General features: G+C 34.9%; 1 protein-coding gene across 33 annotated transcripts in view; it reads right to left on the reverse strand.

Annotated features, from left to right (window-relative positions):
• Nucleotides 1-20,459, reverse strand: part of triob (trio Rho guanine nucleotide exchange factor b) — a 251,202-nt gene that overhangs the window by 95,470 nt on the left and 135,273 nt on the right. For 32 of the 33 annotated variants that reach the window (XR_015510907.1, XR_015510906.1, XR_015510893.1 and 29 more), the window contains 2 exons: nucleotides 13,744-13,939; nucleotides 7,384-7,550 (listed from right to left, as the gene is read on the reverse strand). Coding sequence is in view for 13 of the 33 variants with exons in the window: in XM_087286536.1 (XP_087142662.1) it covers nucleotides 7,384-7,550; nucleotides 13,744-13,939 (363 nt within the window). In the remaining 20 variants the exon portion in view is untranslated. Of the gene's footprint in view, nucleotides 1-7,383; nucleotides 7,551-11,627; nucleotides 11,796-13,743; nucleotides 13,940-20,459 lie in introns of those variants that run through there. The other variant, XM_087286544.1, reaches the window with a different exon arrangement.

Genomic DNA, 20,459 nt, shown 5'->3' on the forward strand with positions numbered 1-20,459 from the left:
CCAACGACTAAAGGGTTAATTCACCCCAGAATTTAAATTCTGTTATTAACCACTCACCCTTATGTTGTTTTAACCCCTAAGACCTTTCTTCATCAGAACACAACGTAAGATATTTTAGAGGAAATCTGATAGCTCCCTCATCCTCCATTGACAGCAATGGTCCTGAGATGTTCAAAATGCAGAAAAGAACACTTTGTGTGGCAACAAAATAAAAATAAATATGTTCTCAGATCGTCTTGTTTTTCATGTCAGGTCAGTGTACATGTTTACTACATACAATTTAATTAAATTAAATTAAATTCAGCTTTATTTGTATAGCGCTTTTACAATGTAGATTGTGTCAAAGCAGCTTCACATAAATGATCATAGTAACTGGATCAGGGTGGTTCAGTTTGTAGTGGTTAAGTTCATTTCAGTTTAGCTCAGTTCAGTGTGGTTTAAAGTCATTACTGAGAGTCCAAACACTAAAGAGCAAATTCATCGATGCGTAGCTCTACTGATCCTGAACCATGCAAGCCAGAGGCGACAGCGAAAAGGGAAAAAAACTTCACCGATAGGAGAGTGAAGAAAAAAAAACCTTGAGACAACCAGACTCAGTTCAGCACGACCATTTTAATTTCTCCGCTGGCCAAAATTCTTGTGCAGAGCTGCAGTCTCAGCGGTGGAGGCTGGAAGCTGGCCTCAGCGAAGACTCGTCTGTCCCTGGAGCGTCACTGGAATCAGTTTCATACTCTCCACTCCCCCATGACCGCCAGCGCAGCAGCAGCAGCTCAGGATACGGCCTGGTCCCAGATTATGGAAACCTTGGGATCATCTCGCCGCTGGTCTTGGATCCAATCAGTGACTCCGCATAATCGTAACACATTGCATTCAGAGTCAGCAGTGCAATATGCAAGAGTGTATTGCCTAAAGCAATTGCACACCCTGTTCTGATGTGGATGACATGAAAAGTCCTTTTTCAGGTTTTTTGGCACACAAGTGTCCTTAGAGATTCATATGATCAAAAATGTTTTGACACTGAAATTATTATTTTTTTGGTTCCTTTTCTGCACTGTGAACATCTCAAGTATCCAGGACCATTGCTGTATGTGGAGGATGAGAGAGCTCCGGGATTTCATCTAAAATGTATTAATTTGAGTTATGAAGATGAATGAAGGTCCTATGGGTTAACAAAGATACGGGGTGGGTAATTAATATATAAAATTTCGGGTGAACTATCAATTATCAATTCAACAATTAATAATTATACCAGTTGAAAAGCGGTAGTTCGGAATCTGCAGGCTTAAACAGTTAAATAGATATCAGGGGTTGGGTTATGGACAGGTTTGGTGGTATATGTAGGTTTAAGGGTAGGTTAAGGTGTAGGGTAGGGGGGCTCAATCCTGTTCCTGGAGATCTACCTTCCTGCAGATTTCAGTTGCTACCCATATCAAACACACCTGAACCAATTAATTAGGACCTGAACAGCACTTGATAATTACAGGCAGGTGTGTTTGATATGGGTAGCAACTGAAATCTGCAGGAACGTAGATCTCCAGGAACAGGAGTGAGCACCCCTGGTGTAGGGAATGGTCAGCAGTGTATTTACAAATGTAATTTCAGAAGTTAATTAAAGATGTAATTACATTCAGGTATTTAATCAAGCATAAGCACAGAATAAATACATGTATTTACACACTAAGTACATTGTAACAAACACTTAATACAAAGTGAGACCAATATTTTCTATTTAGAATAAAATAAATTTTATAGCTTGAACCCAAGTTAAATTATACTGAGAAAACTATGTAACAAAGCTGTAACAAATGACAGTCATTTTTAAAAAAAGTTAGTTCAAAGCCTATTTTTTTCAGTCCAAATTTCACGCAAGACACTTTGACTAACATTTGAAATGGAACTAAATGATAGAGAAACAGTAGAAATTATGCAATCCTGTCTTTGCAGTTAATAAAACAAAAGTAGTTTAGTGAAATGAGCTGAGACATGTAAACATCTGGTGTGTTGTAAACAGTCCAGTTGCATCAGTCGTGGAAAGTGACGCCATGTATCTTTGACTCCACCTTTAGGCCTAAATTCCACACCGTCTCCTTACTGACTCACATTTAACACACCTGCTTTATTCATGACAAGCCAACAAAACTATGCTCCTTGAAAAAAATGTTTGAAAAAAATTGTGCACGCACAAACTTTCCCTGTAAAGCTACAAACATGATTACATGTCTACTAACTATCAAACACCCACTCAAATACCCTGTGGCCGTGTCGGGCCTTTAAACCACACAGCTTTTCAACATATCTAATCATTGCTTTCCTCTGGAGCAGTCTGGGCAAAAAATAAATATATAAATAATAAAATGAATAAATGAAAGGATGAAATGAGATTACCAGCTGCTCCTCTTGGCCTAGTTTTTCCTACTAGCTTTATGCGTGCCCAGTGCTGTACGTGTGCCCTGTTTCCCATCATTTCCTGTGTGCACTCCACGCTGCCACTCGGAACTTATTAACACTACTCTGTATTATAATGGTAACATCAATAAGATATTATATTATATTATATTATATTATATTATATTATATTATATTATATTATATTATATTATATTATATTATATTATATTATATTATAACTACGTGACAAAAGTCCCAGTTGTAAGAGCAACAAATAATAACTTGACTTCTAGTTGATCATTTGAAAAAGTGTCAGAAAGTAGAAATTTCTGATGAATCATCTGTTGAATCATCCCAATCATCACAAATACTGCAGAAGACCTATTGGAACATGCATGGACCTAAGATTCTCACAGAAACCAGTCAAGTGTGGTAAAGGAAAAATCATGGTTTGGGCTTCATTCAGTATGGAGGCTCCCTGTGTTCACATGGGTTTCCTCTGGGTGCCTTGGTTTCCCACACAGGCCAAAGACATGCTCTATAGGTGAATTGATTAAGCTAAACTGAACATAGTGTGTGAGAGTGTATGGTGTTTCCCAAAAATGAGTTGCGGTTGCAAGGGTATCCACAGCCTAAAAGATATGTTGAAATTGGTGGTTCATTCTGCTGTGGTGACGTCTGATAAATAAGGGACTAAGCCGAAGGAAAATGAATGAATGCTGTTCTGCACACACTACGTCAGGTAGGGATAGTTCATATATAAAATGATGTAATCATTTAATCCCTTTTAACTTGTCTCAATTCTGCAAGCATTTTCTTCTGAACAAAAGTGCGTTTGTTCTACTGAGAAATTGTTGTTGTTTTTCTGTGAAATGGTTTCTTTTCATGCAAAGCTGAGACATTATAAGTGTTCAATAATGCAATATGGGTGTAGTTAAAAGTGCTTTCTTCAAGGCATACCTCTAGCTTTGTTGAATGCTACATGTATCGCTGTTTACGAAAGAAAAGACTAGCTCTGCCTGCATCACATGGACTTAATTATCATTGTTTACTGAAAGAAGACACAGCCTATCAGAGTTACATCAGAGAATGCAATAAGCCTAAGATATGCAAAAAGGCGTCAAAGGTATTAATGTCTGACTTTCAGCCTTAGTTTAACCGACATTCATTACTTATGAGTCAGACACTGCTCAGGCACAGACAGAGGATATTCCCACCACTACAGTAATACCTCTATTGCATAATTAATGGCACTTTAAATATGATGATACATTAGAGGGAACATACACCGTGTTTTTTTTTTTGTTTGTTTGTTTGTTTGTTTGTTTTCTGCTGGACTTAATCAGTTTTAACTTAGTGTTGCGCAATCTGAAAATATTGTTATGGATTTTAAATCTCCTATCTCCATGTATGTTAATCTGGTTTGACACAAATGTGAAAGCGCTATAGAAATAAGGATGAACTTAAATTGAACCCTGGCTCAAATTTAAAGAGCCCCTATTATGGGTTTTAAAAAATGTAACACAGCTCTAAGTGAATGGAAACATCCAGCTGAGGTTTAAATCTGAAAGTGCACCGTGTTTAAAACTATTGATTCTTGATAGTCGACTCAGAGTCGAATAAATGAATCGAGTTGGGTTCGGATCTTTTGCTTAATTGCGTCAATGTCGATACGGTACATCACCAAATATGTAGTACCAGATCCGGTAAAATGTGAACACGCTTTCACTTCAGACACTAGCAGAGTGCAGGGGATCATGAGATTGATCATGACACTAAGATGACGATCACTGACAGATGGAGATTCGGTTTAGGGAATAAAAGGTTAAAGTTCATTTTCCCAACAATGCCACAGTATAGCTAACCTCAAGCTGTGTTTGCTCCTGTCATTTTTGTGATATTTGATACAATAACCTATGCTGCAGCGCGGGATTTGTTGGCCGTTTACTATTAAAGGAAGGAGCAGCAGAGACTATTATGTATGGGACTTTGTCAGACTTCAAACGGAACTTTGTCAGTAACTTTTACAGTTCAAATGGACCAGTTTCTTCTTCCTCCACATCATAACATGTAAGTGTAATTAAAATTGTTGCCTCGTTTTGTGTAGTTTGCAAAATATGTGTTTAATTGTGTGTTCGAAGTAGTAAATACCCCTTGCAGCTTGTGGCTTATGGCATATCTATTATAGATCTGTGCTTGTACTGTATCTCTAAGGTTAAACCTTCATGGAGCTGTTCACATATTGCATCCAAAACCACGAACCAAAACGCGACACATATTCCTTTCTTTACAGACTTAAATGCGTTTGTGAGATTATGATCGTCCACCGTTTGTCTTTGCCATGGCCACCATCAGCTGTTCATACTCGCACGCACAATCAATTTTTAAAACAGCTCCACTTTGCCACAGTGTGGATTAATACTAAATGTGTGTCATTGTTATTACTTGGGGTTAAATCCTGGTTTATACTTCTGCGTCAAGTGACCGGCGTAACCCACGGCGCATGCAACACCTGTAGCTGTGCATTTATACTTCTGCGCGCTGTCTCTGTTGGTCTGCATTAAAACTTCCGAAACGCTAGTTGGCAGTGAGGTGTTAAATGTTCCTCTGTGTCGAGTTTCTTCGCTGCTGTTTGCTTTTCCTGAACACTTCCTGGATGTACAAGTGACTCAAACTCGCTCATTTTGAGGCAGGAACCGGCGGACGTGCAACAACTTTAACTATGAGGTAAACTCAAAACAAAACTTTCCATCCGGAGCTCCTTCACGGCACTCCACACTTGTAAACAATCGCTCCACTGGGCTCGCACGGCTCTCGGTCCCGCCCAGAGTCGTCAGCGATACCAAGCCGACCAATCACAAAGCTTGCGCTACGCATTGCTGCGACGTGTAGTTACATTTTTTGAGAGGTGCACGTCAGTGACGCCGACGGCCACGGCGAAGGGCTATGCGTCAACGCCGTAGCATACGCCGGCGTTTGACGCAAAAGTATAAATCCGCCTTAAGTTTAAGAGGCCATTAATATGCTAAGGAGGGCTTAGGGGAACAAATGGATCGTTGTCGGAGTCGTTGGGATAATTAGGTAATAATAAATGCATATTATAAGACAATAAGAGTGTTCATTCATATCAGCCTGTTGTTGGAGACCCCCAAAACCAAAATATGATCTTTTATAATGCAAAATAGGGGCTCTTTAAGCCTACAGTTGAAGTCAGAATTAGTAGCCCTCTACATTATTAGCCCCTGTATAGATTTTGTATAAATTTCTTATTTATCGGATAAATGTATTCAACACATTTCAAAACATACAGTAATAGCTTTAAAAACAAATTTTCAATGACTGATTTCTTTTATCTTCATCATATTCAGTTCATAATATTTCACTAGATATTTTTCAAGATACTAGAATTCAGCTGATAGTGTATATTAAAGGCTTAATTATGTTAATTAAGCAAGGTAATTAGACAAGTCATTGTATAATAATAGTTTGTTCTGTAGACAATCAAAAAAACATTACTGAGAGGGGTTAATAATGTATATAATATAATAATATTGACCTTAAAATGATTTAAAATAATAATAAAAACTGCTTTTAATTCAGAAGACATAACAGTAATGCAGGTATTTATAGATGCTTACAAAAAGATGGTTAATAAAAAACTAGTATCAAGAATTTATTCCTGTCTGACATTAACAAAGAAACACTCAACAATGTGAATAAAACAGAAATGGGAAAAGTTAACTATTTGGGAAACACAAATGATCACTATTAATTCAGATTTATGGATGGAATTTATTTGGAAAATGTAATCAGGTTCTTTATAATGTATTGGCAGATCATTTCCACATATTTTAGGACTGTAATATTATACACACCTATTGGCAAGATTTAAATAAAGAGATAAATGCAATAATGGGATTGAACCGGAATGTAATTTTAAAACTAAGTACCTGAGAATTTACACTGCAGAAATACCAAACAATGATGTATATCTTCTTAACACACTACTAACAACTAGCAAAAAGGCAATTACAAAGAAATGGCTCAAAGAAGATCCTCCATCTGTAGGCAAATGGTATGATATTGTTAAATAGGAGTATGACTTGGAAGTACTGACATTTACCTTGAGACAACAAGCCTATAAAATTTCGGTAACACTTTACAATAAGGTTCATTAGTAAATGCATTTACTAACATGAACTAATCATGAACAACACATGTACAGCATTTATTAATCACAATTGAACATTTACTAATGTATTATTAACATTCAAGTCCATGCTTGTTAACATTAGTTAATGCACTGTGAGTTAACATGAACTAACAATGAACAACTGTATTTTCATTTACTAACGTTAACTAACATGAACAAATACAGTAGTAAATGTATTGTTCATTGTTAGTTCAAGTTAGTAAATGCATTAATTAACATTAACTAATGAACATTGTAAAGTGTGACCAAAATTTCTGCATACTGGGCTAAACGGTTGAGAAGAAATGTATTGTTTTAATTTCATTGTGGTGCTTTTACTCTATATTTGTTTGGAGCCTGTTGATCTTTGACACGTAACCCTTTACAAAAGTTTTATATAGCAACATTTTATCGACGATAAATACGAATGTAAATAAGATTGTATTCGGTGACCTCGGATTTGGTGTTTGTTTGCTTTTTTATTGCTGCTTTGTTTGTTTTGTTCTAAACTGTTTTGAAAAAGGAAAAAAAAACAGCTTTTATTCTAGCCGAAATAAAACAAACAAGACTTTCTCCAGTATTAAAAATATTATAGGAAATACTGTGAAAATGGCCTTGCTCTGTTAAACATCATTTGGGAAATATTTGAAAAAGAAATAAAATCACAAAAAGGCTAATAGTTTTGACTTCAACTGTATATACTTAGGTCACATGAGAACGAACTGTACGAATGTGCCTGAGTGAGTTCTGGAGTTGGTGGGCAGGCAGACAGGGAAAAAGTCAGTCAGACAGACAGATGGTACCTGTTTGACCTCTGCCTGTAAGTGTCGGAGCTGCACACACTGCTCCAGGTGTCGCCTGTGCTGCTCTGCGGCTGCATCCAGCTCCTGCTGCTTCTCATGCAGGAAATCCAGCAGGTCCTGCACCCGCGTCGCCATGTCAACATCACGGTCGCACAAGAGCTCCACACCTTAACACAGAAAGAGAGAGAAGTGGAACACAAGAATGTTAATAATCATCATATATATAATTGTTTTATATATATAATTGTTTTATATATATATATATATATATATATATATATATATATATATATATATATATATATATATATATATATATATATATATATTTATATATATACACATATAAAAAAAAAATATATATATAATACAAATACATAAAGTAAAAGTAAATAAAAAATACTAAAAAATAAATATATAATAAACAAATAAACAAATAAAAATGTTAAAAAATTAAATAAATAAACATTTAAAAATATATTAATAAATTAATATAAATAAATGAATAAAAAAAAAAAAAAATATATATATATATATATATATATATATATATATATATATATATATATATATATATATATATATATATATATATATATATATATATATATATATATAAAACAATTTCCAGTTCAGCTTTTATTCCCACAATGAAAAATTAAACAAACACATTTTCTTTATGACATTTATGACATTATGACACAGTAATACATTCATTGTAGTATTTGTTGTACGTGTCTTAATTCATGCTGTTTTAATGAAAGTAAATCCATTGAAACTTATTTTGGTTATCATTTAATAACAGCAAGAACAACAACTAAATAACTACATTTAGAAAAATCCTCACCAGCTTTTTTTTAACGTTGCTGGTCATTTTTGATTATTTTCACCTAAATGTAAAGGCCATTAAAATGTGTTCTGCCATAATCATCATATTATATATCAGATATATATATATAAAACATTTTCTAGAAAACAAATAAAAGCATTTTATTCTAACTATGTGTTCATGTTTCATCACCACATATATGCAGACAAGCTTATTTAAAAATACAAAACTTTTGACAAAAAGAGAGAGTAATGTATTTTTTTCAAAGTAGTGCAGTTTCGTAGAAAAGCTGTATACCTCTTCATTTATATGTATATAAAACTTTATTTTTTTTATCTGATCTACACTCTCTCTGATTGTCTTTGTACAGTATTTCCTGCAAGTCCTGTAACTCATTCTGGACATGTGATTTGGCTTCCCCTACTGTAATACACCTAGAAAATGGATGTAAAAAAATCTCGTCAATAAAGCAAACATTGAGCAAGTTAATTTTAACATTAGCACAACATACAAAGCAGAGTATGTTGTTAATCTGTGAGCACACTGTGTATCCTGTACCGGGTCATTGACATAATTTACTTCTGCATTCTTTAAATTTTAAAGGTCTGCACTGGCCCAATACCCCCATAAGTGGTTCCGTTCTCTCATCAGTTGGAATAGAATAACTTTTGCATAGATTATGATAGAGACATTTTTCTTTTTTCCTATGATTACTGATATGTACAGGAACCACCAAAATTAATTACAGCAACCTAGACCCTAAAAGGTACCCATTCAAATTTGAGTTTACAATTTTTTTTAAAGCATCTCTTTTTTTGGGCGTTGAGGCGTTTATTATAACACAGACAACATATACAGTTATTTTAATAACTTTCAACAGTATTTTATGAAATTTTTTTATTCATATCAAACTTTTGCATTTACACATCTGCATGTGGATTTGGGAAGCTTTTGATTTTGGGTAGACAAAATCCAGGCAGAAACCCCAAAATAGCACTTTACTCTAAAACGTTAAAGATTTTTTCAAGCCTGAGAGTGCCTGCGATTTTTAGCCAAGACATTAGCTGACCAAAACAAAGATCTGATTTAAGAATACAGCCAAACAGAATTTTTTTTTTTTTAAATACCATTAAAACAGTAAAGTAAAGAGATGAGGGATTATACATATTTATTTTAGTTTGATTTAAAGGAGTGGTCCACTATGATATCATATTTTATCACATTTAGTTGATGTGTAACGTAGCTGTTTGAACAAACAACATCCCTGAATTTAAGCTCGTAGTTCAATGCAAAGGGAGACATTGGCTTGCATTTGAGTTAGCTTATCAAAGCCTTCAGCGAATGAAGTTTGGGGACTACAAAAAAAAAAATACATCCGGGTTAACGATGTCATAAACCGTTCAGATTACGCACATTCACCCCATGCAGCGAAGGGGTGTGGCCAGAGGCGCTGTAATGCTATAACTGCGAATTCCATCACATTATGTTAGCTGACCAATCAGAGCCTCTTGAGGGCGGACCTTTCAGAGGTACTAGCAAATATGACAGTCGTTTTCATGTAAGCTGAGTAGCTGTATATAAGATATATAAAGATATATGAAAAAATAACAATTTTTTTTTTCAAATGAAGCATGAGCTTCAAGACATTGCTTTGCACCCCATAAACACAACCAAGGCTTAAAAATACACCTTGTTCCACCCCATTAAATCTAATTAACTGATGAGGACTTTACAAACACTCAAAAAAATTATGTTTGCTGTTTGTTCAAACTACTTTCTTAAAGTAAGCTGAAACACACAATACTTGAAGTTGTTTTAGGACTTGTTAGTTTTATGTTCAATCCACTGAAATGTTCATTCATTCATTCATTCATTCATTTTCCTTCGGCTTAAGGCTGATTTATACTTCTGCGTCAAACACCGGCGTATGCTACGGCGCTGACGCATAGCCCATCGCCGTGGCCGTCGCCGTCACTGACGTGCACCTCTCAAAAATTGTAACTACACGTCGCAACAACGCGTAGCGCAAGCTCTGTGATTGGTCGGCTTGCTAGCGCCGACGAGTCTGGGCGGGACCGAGAGCCGCGCGAATGGCGCGAGCGATTGTTTACAAGTGTGGAGTCCCGTGAAGGAGCTCCGGATGGAAAGTTTTGTTCTTTGTTTACCTCATGGTTAAAGTTGTTGCACGTCCGCTGGTTCCTGCCTTAAAATGAGCGAGTTTGAGTCACTTGTACATCCAGGAAGTGTTCAGAATAGCAAAACAGAAGCGAAGAAACTCGACACAGAGGAACATTTACACCTCACTGCCAACTAGCGTTTCGGAAGTGTTAATGCAGACCAACGGAGACAGCGCGCAGAAGTATAAATGCCCAGCCACGTGCGTTGCCTGCGCCGTGAGTTGCGCCGGTCACTTGACGCAGAAGTATAAACCAGGCTTTAGTCCTTTATTTGAAGCCGAATGAAACGGCAACTATTCCAGCATATGTTTTACGCAGCAAATGCCCTTCCAGCCGCAACCCAGTACTGGGAAATATTCATACAGGGCTCAACAATAAAGACTGCCAGATGTTTTTGGACCCGGAGCAAACCAACGCCAACACGGACAGAACATGCAAACTCCACACAGAAATGCCAACTGAGCCAGCAGGGGCTCGAACCAGCGACCTTCTTGCTGTGAGGCGTTAGTGCTACCCACTGCGCCACCGTGCTGCCCAAAAAAACTAATAATCTAAATGAATTTCTTCATGTCCTGCCAACACAGATCGATTGTGTGGAATCCAAAAAAATGTTTACAGTTAATGATCCAGTGAATTATTAACCTGATCTTCAATCCCATCCCATATGTCCCCAATTCCATCCTAAAGAGCAGAGTTTATGAATAAATTAAAAGTTTGACTCTCATTTACTGACTCTCATGTCATTCTAACTACTACCACAACTATAAGCAGCATCAAAACATCTGCGCATCCATCCCAGACCAGCTAGACACTGTGAAATATTCAACCAATGGCGTTTAAGGGCATGATTGTCAGTTTGACAGACTAATGGCAGATCAAAATAACAAATCACAATGCATTTACTGCACCTTCCATATTCTACATTCATATTTTTGTAAATAGTAGCTGTAAGTTTTAATTTTATATTCAAGTATTTTCTTATAATCACATTTAAATAAAATGAACACCACATACATTACACTGTCATTACTTTTTAAAATAATAATGTACATTGATGAATTGTGCACAATATGACCAGCAACAGAGTAAATGTGAAGGTAAACGACATAGAATTTAACTGAAACATAGCATAAATCAACAAGGCACAAGCTAGATGACCTATAACACAACCAGCATGGGCAGAAAGTGTCTTAGCATTCTTAGCACACATTACCACACACACTCACACACATACTCACATTTTACACCCGTAGCCAAGAGCTGCATTGGGCTAAAGCTTTGAGAGTATTCCAGCTTTGCGTTTGTTTGTGTGATATCCTCCACAAAAGGATGCTAGCAAAAACGAGGATTCGCTTTGCTCTCTGCTATCTGTGTGCACTGTCAGATGTCAAATCTTGTGTATGTGTGTGTGTGTGTGTGTGTGTGTGTGTATATGTGTGACCAGTGATTTTGCTAGGCAGTGTGTCAGTCTATAGGATTACAGTGCGGCTGGGAGGAAGGGGGGCTGCAGAGAGTCTGCTTGGACCTGCTGTGTTTAGCTTTCAGAGTTTAGCGTTTAGCTGTGTCCACTCCTCCCCCCTTAAGCCTGCTCTGGACTGACACACTAACACACACACAGACAGATTTTTGATCCTGCAAAGGCCAGCCATCATGCAAAGGCACATATTCTAGTTTATACTACAACTTTACTGGTCAAAATAATGAATTGAAAAGAATATGATAATAAATTAGACCCAAGCTAGTTTAATTGAGGGGGATTTTGGCAGTGATGTGTAACACAGTCAATCCCTCAGGTAAGGATGTAAAGATTATAGATTTTGTTGACACGATTATAGCCGGAGGAATAATCAGAGTTTGGAGATTATTATGGTTATCATGGATTTACTAATTTCGCACTAGCCTACTAATAAATGTATAAAATCAAATACACTCCTTAAATTTTACATAAAGGGTTCTGTAATAGCTGGTTGTTGATCAGCAGCTACAGCATTGCCATTTTTAAACTCTATTGAAGATAGCATATTATAAAAAATATATAAAATTTATAGGCATCACGGGGGCTCTGTGGTTAGCACTATCACCTCACAGCAAGAAGGTTGCTGGTTCGAGTCCCAGCACCCTCTTCCTGTGTTGGTGTAGGTTTCCTCCACAAGTCCAAACTCAGGCGCTATTTGTGAATTGGGTAAGTAAATTGGCCATAGTGTGTGCGTGTGTGTGTGTGAATGAGTGTGTATGGGTGTCTCCCAGCACTAGGTTGCAGCTGGAAGGGCATCAGCTGTGTTAAACATACTGTATGCTGAATAACTTGGCGGGTTATTCCTCTGTGGTGACCCCTGATTAAAAAAAAGGGGCTAAGTCAAAAATAATATGAATGAATGAACGACTATATATATATATATATATATATATATATATATATATATATATATATATATATATATATATATATATATATATATATATATATATATATATATATTTGATTATATACTATATACGATTACATACAAAAATGTGTTTTCTCTATAAACATACAATATGAAGGGAATATTTTAACTAACACGTTTAGCTACATGAACAGTATAATCATTAATTGGAAGAAGTTTAAGTTAACATTTACTTTTATTCATTGCATTTGTATGGTTTTGGGTTCAGTGTTTGTTCAAACTATTTAATTTATTGTTCTATTACTAAAAGGTTTGCGCAGTAGTTAATGTAAGCTGTGCAAACACGAAACACAGCTAAATACTGGGCGCGTTCTGTTAACACTGCTAAACTAGAATTACTAAAACTAAAACTAAATATACAGAAAATGAGCAGAAAACAAAAACCTTTAATGAAAAACAAAAACCAAACTGAAAACAATATTAAAATAATTCATTTAAAACCACAAAACTATAATAACCTTGCAACATACACTGCAATTGATTTGTGTTGAGAAAACAAAGGAATTAAGTTATCGTACTAGTTTTTACAACTTTAAGTGGATTGAACATAAACAAGTTAGTAAATTTGTAGAGTAACCTCAAGAACTGTGTTTTCATAGCTTGTTTTAAACACTGTTGGTAGTTTGAACAAACTGCAAATATCCTTTTTTGAGAGTAATAGTACATTCTGATATTTTTGCACTGTAAAAAGTGGTTACTCTAAAAGCATCAAGCTGACTTTAAAAAAGTGAGTAAATCCATTGTAACTGGGAACAATTAAGTTGACGTGCATTATTTTTTTTTTTAATATTATGCACAATTCATTTACATAATCATTTGAAGGCAATGGGTCATTACTCACTTTTTTTTAAGTAAAGCAAACTAATCGCTTTTTGGAGTGTGTGAATATTTTTGTGTGTGTGTTTACCTGAGGCCTGAACTTCTGTGACGTACTGCAGTAGTTCCTGTCCCTGGTGTATGACGTGGAAGGTGAGGTTGTTCATGGTGAGGGCTTTATCAGCATGATGCTGTAGTCTCTGCTCAGCTAACGTCAGATCTTCAGTGTCAAACTCGTTCATCTGCTGAGAGAGCTCCTCATTCCACGACTCCAGGTCTGAAATCACCTACACAAAAAACAGCACACAAATAAACCACACTGAGGCATACGGGAATGTATCAGTGACCATACAGTATGCGTTTGGATATTTTTAGTCTGAAAATGTCTGGATATTGTAGTAATCAAAATATATATCAATTATAGTTATGTTATGTTAATAGTATTATTATTAGTAATGCTATCCTTTCCTGTGTTCTGAGTGATCGAATTTTCAGTCTTTCAATTGTACTGATATAGGGAATAGTGACTGAGGGTATATACAGTGAGCATGGACACAGCACTAGCACTAGTTATACTTTGGTCATTTTTGAGCGTGATAATAACGGTCTAATATAATGTATAACGAGTGAGCGAGTGAGTGAGTGAGTGAGTGAGTGAGTGAGTGAGTGAGTGAAGGTGTGTGTGTGTTTTCTGTCTGATGAATAAATAAAGTCTGGATACCCATTCATATATTTGTTTTTACTTTTGACTGGGAACACCACAGGTGTAACAAGGTTGATTAATTCACTCAAATTTCAATGAAAGAGGTGATCATCACTTTTATATGTTCAAATGCACAGTGTGGAGGATAGCATAAGGCCTTGATGCAATCAGATGTAAAACAAAATATTTATGAGGGTTTAAGTTGTAAATCGGTCAGATTTGACCCAAACACGACAGGAAGGTTAAGTAAATCCAATCAACATTTGGTATGCATTTAACACTTAGTGTACTTGCCCATAGTTTTTCAGGTAGTTTTGCAGGTTGGTTAAAAATATTTCACTCAACAGTACTTGGGAAATATTTGAAAAAGAATTCAAATTTCCACTGGAGGAGTTTGGCTTTAACTGCATATACACTCACCGGCCCCTTTATTAGGTACACACATCAGAATGGGAAAGAAATATAGAAAACTGTTAATTAACAGATAGTTTATAAAGTGTACAGTACACTATCAAGATGATTCAAAGCACCCATATGAGCCCAAACTTTATTTGGTTGTTATCTGAAAATAACATACCTTAGAATGTCACAATTGACCAATCAGAATCAAGTATTCCAGAGACCCATGTAATAAAGTCACCATAAAAACAAATAATCCTATAGTCAAAAAGTTAAAAGCACTCACTCTGCGCCGCTGTGTGTTTGAGAAATCCTCCTTCTCTAATAAACCTCAACATTTTCTCCCAGAACTTCTGACTGAAATCCTGATAAAGACAGTTGATGACTGGAAAATAACCGCTTTCTTTAAAGACTACATGTGTATTTGGATGTGTGGGAGCAGCGTTTGGGAAAAGACACGCCCACAGCTGTACCTTCTGGCACTCTCTTTGACTGACAGTCCTGGTCCGCCCTGCTCTGAGTAACAATATAAAGTGTGCCAATACCTCACATCTGATTTAAGGTTTACCTACAGTCATCATCCATACTAGAAGTTATAAACGAAATTCTTCTTTACGGTCTGTGTTTAATTTTCATGTTGTGTAATCATCAATATTGACCTGCTCTATGTAAGGTCCTCTCTTATTTAGCAGATCCATTAGCATGCTATCAGTGGAACTACCTTCACAACATGATACTCCTTAATCTGTATTGGATTATGTTACAGAGAGCGATATCACTTTTACTACAAAAGCCAGTTCGTTTTTGTTTGTTCTTGCAGGCTCTGATTACTTCATATAAGGTTTCCTACAAACAAAACAATTCAAAACACAGCCAACAAAGGTCATTTGCAAAGGATGATGGGCTTTCTGCAGGTCATTATAATAGTGGCAAACGAAGCAGACGAAAGGGCGTCTCATTTTGAGGTCAACGTGAAGTCGGACATGTTTATGTATGGTACAGGGTTCTGCAAAGGTAGATTCATTCAGTTGAAGGAAATATAATTGGCCCTAATGTGAAGTTATAATTATTTTTCACATACTTATATACAGAGTGCTGTTCAATAGAGCCAAGGAAATTGTCTGTGTTTTCTATAATGTTTTTTGCTTCCGAAGAACATATTTTTTCTTTTAGTTTGGCTAGTTTTAAATTTTTCAAAACTATTTTTAGACGAATATTACTAGCCTACTTAATATATATATATATATATATATATATATATATATATATATATATATTATATATTAGTGCTGTCAATCGATTAAAAATTAAGTAATTAATCACTTTTATTGAAAATTTATTGCGATTTAAGACATTTAAAAGACTTAAACTTGTCATTTTGGCTATTCAAATGTAAAATTAACGTAAACGCAGGACAAAAACTGTTTACATTCAAAATATAATTGTTTTTAGAATTTTTGTTCAACTTGTAACACAAATTTCTTCATGTAAACAACATACCCACAATAAACCATCAAGATCCTGGCTTGACAGCCATATTTATTACAGAAATAAAAAAAAAAAGACATGTTAATCTCATTTGAATTTTGAAACAATCAATGCCAATAAAGAAAAAAAATTATTTCCAAGTTGGATTCTAAGTGGACTGCAAAAAAATGCCAAAATACAGGCATTGCAAATATGGAAAATGGAAAATTATAATAATAATAAAGTATTGAATACAAACAATTGTACTCATTGTAAAGTTGTATTGCTGTGAATTGAGAACATTAATTATAAAGTAGAAACAATTTTGCTTAGTCCTCCTTTACATTCAGCCAGTTGCTAAGACAGTCATGCATACATTATAACTACATTATCGGGGGACAATGTGGACCTTTTCTTTTGAATGATGTGAGCCGAGAGTGCAACGCAATCTCACTGCAATTCGTAACTTTTTGATTTAGTGGCTACGAACAGCGATGTTTAGGCAGGTTTAGGCGGGTTTGTTGCTAAGAAACGCGTGCGCGCGCATACACACACACACACACACACAGACAGACAGACAGACAGACAGACACACACACACACACACAATGCGCGCAGTACAGGGCAGCTGGAGCGACTCCCTTGAGATGATCACGTTTATCAAATTTGCTTAAACTGAGCGTTCTAAAGTATGGTTGTATTTCACATGGATTCTGACACAACAACGCGAAGCAGATGCTTTACAAAAGTTGCGTTTAAGGGGGAAACACGTCAAACTTTTTTTTTAACAAGTTAAATATTTGAAATTAATAGCATGCGTTAATGCACTAATTTTGACAGCAATTATATATATATATATATATATATATATATATATATATATATATATATATATATATATATATATATATATATATATATATATATATATATAGAGAGAGAGAGAGAGAAATATATATTGGATAAAATAGAAAAATTAGCCCTTGGATTCTTGTCCAATCGCACATAGAAAGTAAATTGCATGATACTGAACATCAACACATGGATGCTTTATAAATGCAGCAAACCTTTTGGAAGCTTTAAAAATGTCCAAGATGATGTTCAAAATATTTACACACATTGAGGCACAGACTTTTAATAGACTAGATGTCGCTGCTGAGAAAATAAATAGAATAGAAAATAAAAAAGGATTTTTTTTTCTGCAGTTCTTTGCACAACAACAAAAGAAATATAATAAGCATGAATAAATATGTTTGTCACACAGACAACTTTTCTGGTTGGTCAGTGGTTTGCTTTATTCGGTGCTGTATTTATGATGCAGAGCACTTGGGATTGATTCAAGTGAAGCCCGGATCTACAAATGAGACAAAAGCAATGTAAAATCAATGTAAAACTATGTGGTCGCAGTGTAGTTTTCCTATGCATTTGCTTTTAAAAAACACTATTGGTCAGGTTTAGGGAAGGGTTTAAGTCAGTGGTTCACTTTGTACAAGCCCTGCTTTCCCGTGGACAGACGTATCATGTTTTTTTTTTCTGAAATATATAACAAAACATACCCTAACTATCAGATTTCAGTTTCACATAAATATATACAGCGCCCTCTAGTGGATTTGTCATCGTAAACGTGCAACTAAATGTACCCACAATGTATTATATTTTTTGTTCAAATATAGACGGAGGCACATATTTTCAAACAGTCTGTGCTGCATTTATCACACTAAAGCATCGTGGAGAGGACTGGAGAAGATCTGCAAAGAGGAATAGCAAAGGATCCTCTAATCCAGGGGTAAAAAAAAACTTGTCACATCTTTACAAAAAGACTCATGACTGAATAAGATCAAAAGACTTCTACTTAATACTGAGCAAAGGGTCTGAATACTTAGGACCATGTGATATTTCAGTTTTTCTTTTTTAGCAAATCTGCAAAAATGTCAACAATTCTGTGTTTTTCTGTCATTATGGAGTGATGTGTGCACATTAATGAGGAAAAAATGAACAAATAAATTTAGCAAATGGCTGCAATATAAAAAAAGAGTGAAAAATTGAAGTAGGTCTGAGTATTTTCCATACCCACTGTAACTGGCCATTAATGTATAGAAATAACCTATTTGGCATATAAAAGAAGCAATTGCTCATGTTAACCAGTCAAAATGTTAGCCCATGGTTGTATTACAAAACTTAACTAAGTTGTTTTCTGTTGACTTTAATAGCTTTTATGCAGAGCAGCCATGAGTGTGACATTGACTGGATGAAGCAGTCATTTCTCAAACACCCTTTTGACAAAAGCGTGAGTCATTTTCACACATCCAGAGACTCAACCCTCCGTGACTCACAGTGCAGGCTGTGAGAAGACGGCTTTATCTTTGCTCAAGGTTTCCACTCTGAATCTCTGAATTCAAAGGATTTTGTCGCTTAGCACTTTGTTCCTTTGACCAGATCAAAATGGATTAGAGTGTTAGAAGGGAACGCACATGGTATGGTCTCACCTTCTACCTCATAACTGATAACTTCAGACTCGCATAATTATGGTGTGTGCTATGTTGGTTATCAACAACAAATATCTGAAAGCGAGAATACAATTCAAAAACAGATACTTCAGTATATAAAATACTGTAATGTGTTCATATAATCACAAATCGTCATTAGCATTATGTAGGCTTATAAGATGTACTGGCTATTTAAATTGATAAATATTACGTCAACAGTGGTGGATCTATTTTTTTTCTGAAAACAAAAATCTCCTAAGCTAGCCATCAGCAACATGCAGTGTTTCTATTTTAAAAATGGTTTCTATTTTCTGTGATGTCGTGGCTGAACAACAGCATAAACTACAATGATAATGATCACTAGGTGCTGATTATGTGCTTTATTCAGTGTCAAATGCTATCAATGTGAGTTTGAAATTCATTTTACATGACATTTATGGCTATATGTAGTTAGAACGGTGTAAGAATTGTCATCATAGCAAAGACAAAAGAAATAACAGGCTAATAATTGTTATATACAGTTGAAGTCAGAATTATTAGCCCTCCTAAATTATTAGAACCCCTGTTTATTTTTTTCCCCAATTTGTGTTTAACGGAGAGAAGATTTTTAAAACACATTTCTAAGCATAATAGTTTTAATAACTCATCTCTAATAACTGATTTCTTTTATCTTTGCCATGATGACAGTAAATAATATTTTACTAGACATTTTTCAAGACACTTCTATACAGCTTAAAGTGACTTTTAGAGGCTTAACTTGGTTAATTAGGTTAGTTATGTATTATGATGGTTTGTTCTGTAGCCAATCAGGAAAAAAAATACCCTAAAGAGGCTAATAATTTAGTCCTTAAAATTGTGCTTAAAAAATTAATAACTGCCTTTATTCTAGCCAAAATAAAACAAGAAATACTTTCTCCAGAAGAAAAAAATATTATCAGACATGCTGTAAAAATTACCTTGCTCTGTTAAACATAATTTGGGAAATATTTAAAAAAATATATAAATTAAAAAGGGGGCTAATAATTCTGACTTTAACTATATATATATATATATATATATATATATATATATATATATATATATATATATATATATATATATATATATATATATATATATATATATATATATATATATATATAGCAATGTGGAAGAATTTCATAAAAAAACATTAATGCAACTCTACAGCTATGAAAAGAATTAAGACTACTTGAAAATTCTTCATTTTTCTGTGGATTTATTAGTCATGGGTGTAAGTAAACTCTTAATATTTGTTTTGTTTTACAAAATTGTTTAAAATTTTAAATAAAAATATTGTCATTTAAAGATTTTTTTTCACATGATTCATTTGTTTTTTATTAAAAATCAGGGTTATCCGACAAAATAGTGATTTCAGTCAGTGTGAACAACTTTACAATGCTTATTTTAGAAGCGCACAGTGTATTCTTTAGGTAAACAATGAATCCACTGAAGAAAATAATAAAAATCTGACCATTGTCTTCAGCGTTATTATTCTTAAACACGGCACTCTTACCGTTAGTTAACCATAAGGGAATGATATGCTAAAAAAGAAAGCTCCACCCCCTACTCAATATTTCATTCCAGTAGGAAGTACATCAACAAACTAAAATACAGTATATTAAATAAAGCCTCATCTTCTTTCAACATTTAGTTAACAGTCTTGTCATTTCTCTCTCTAGATAAAAGTGAAGTACTCTATCTGGGGCTCTACTGATAAATACTATGAAACTC

Source organism: Danio rerio, chromosome 16, assembly GCF_052040795.2.
Source record: "Danio rerio strain M-AB ecotype USA chromosome 16, GRCz13ab, whole genome shotgun sequence".
Lineage (NCBI taxonomy): Eukaryota > Metazoa > Chordata > Actinopteri > Cypriniformes > Danionidae > Danio > Danio rerio.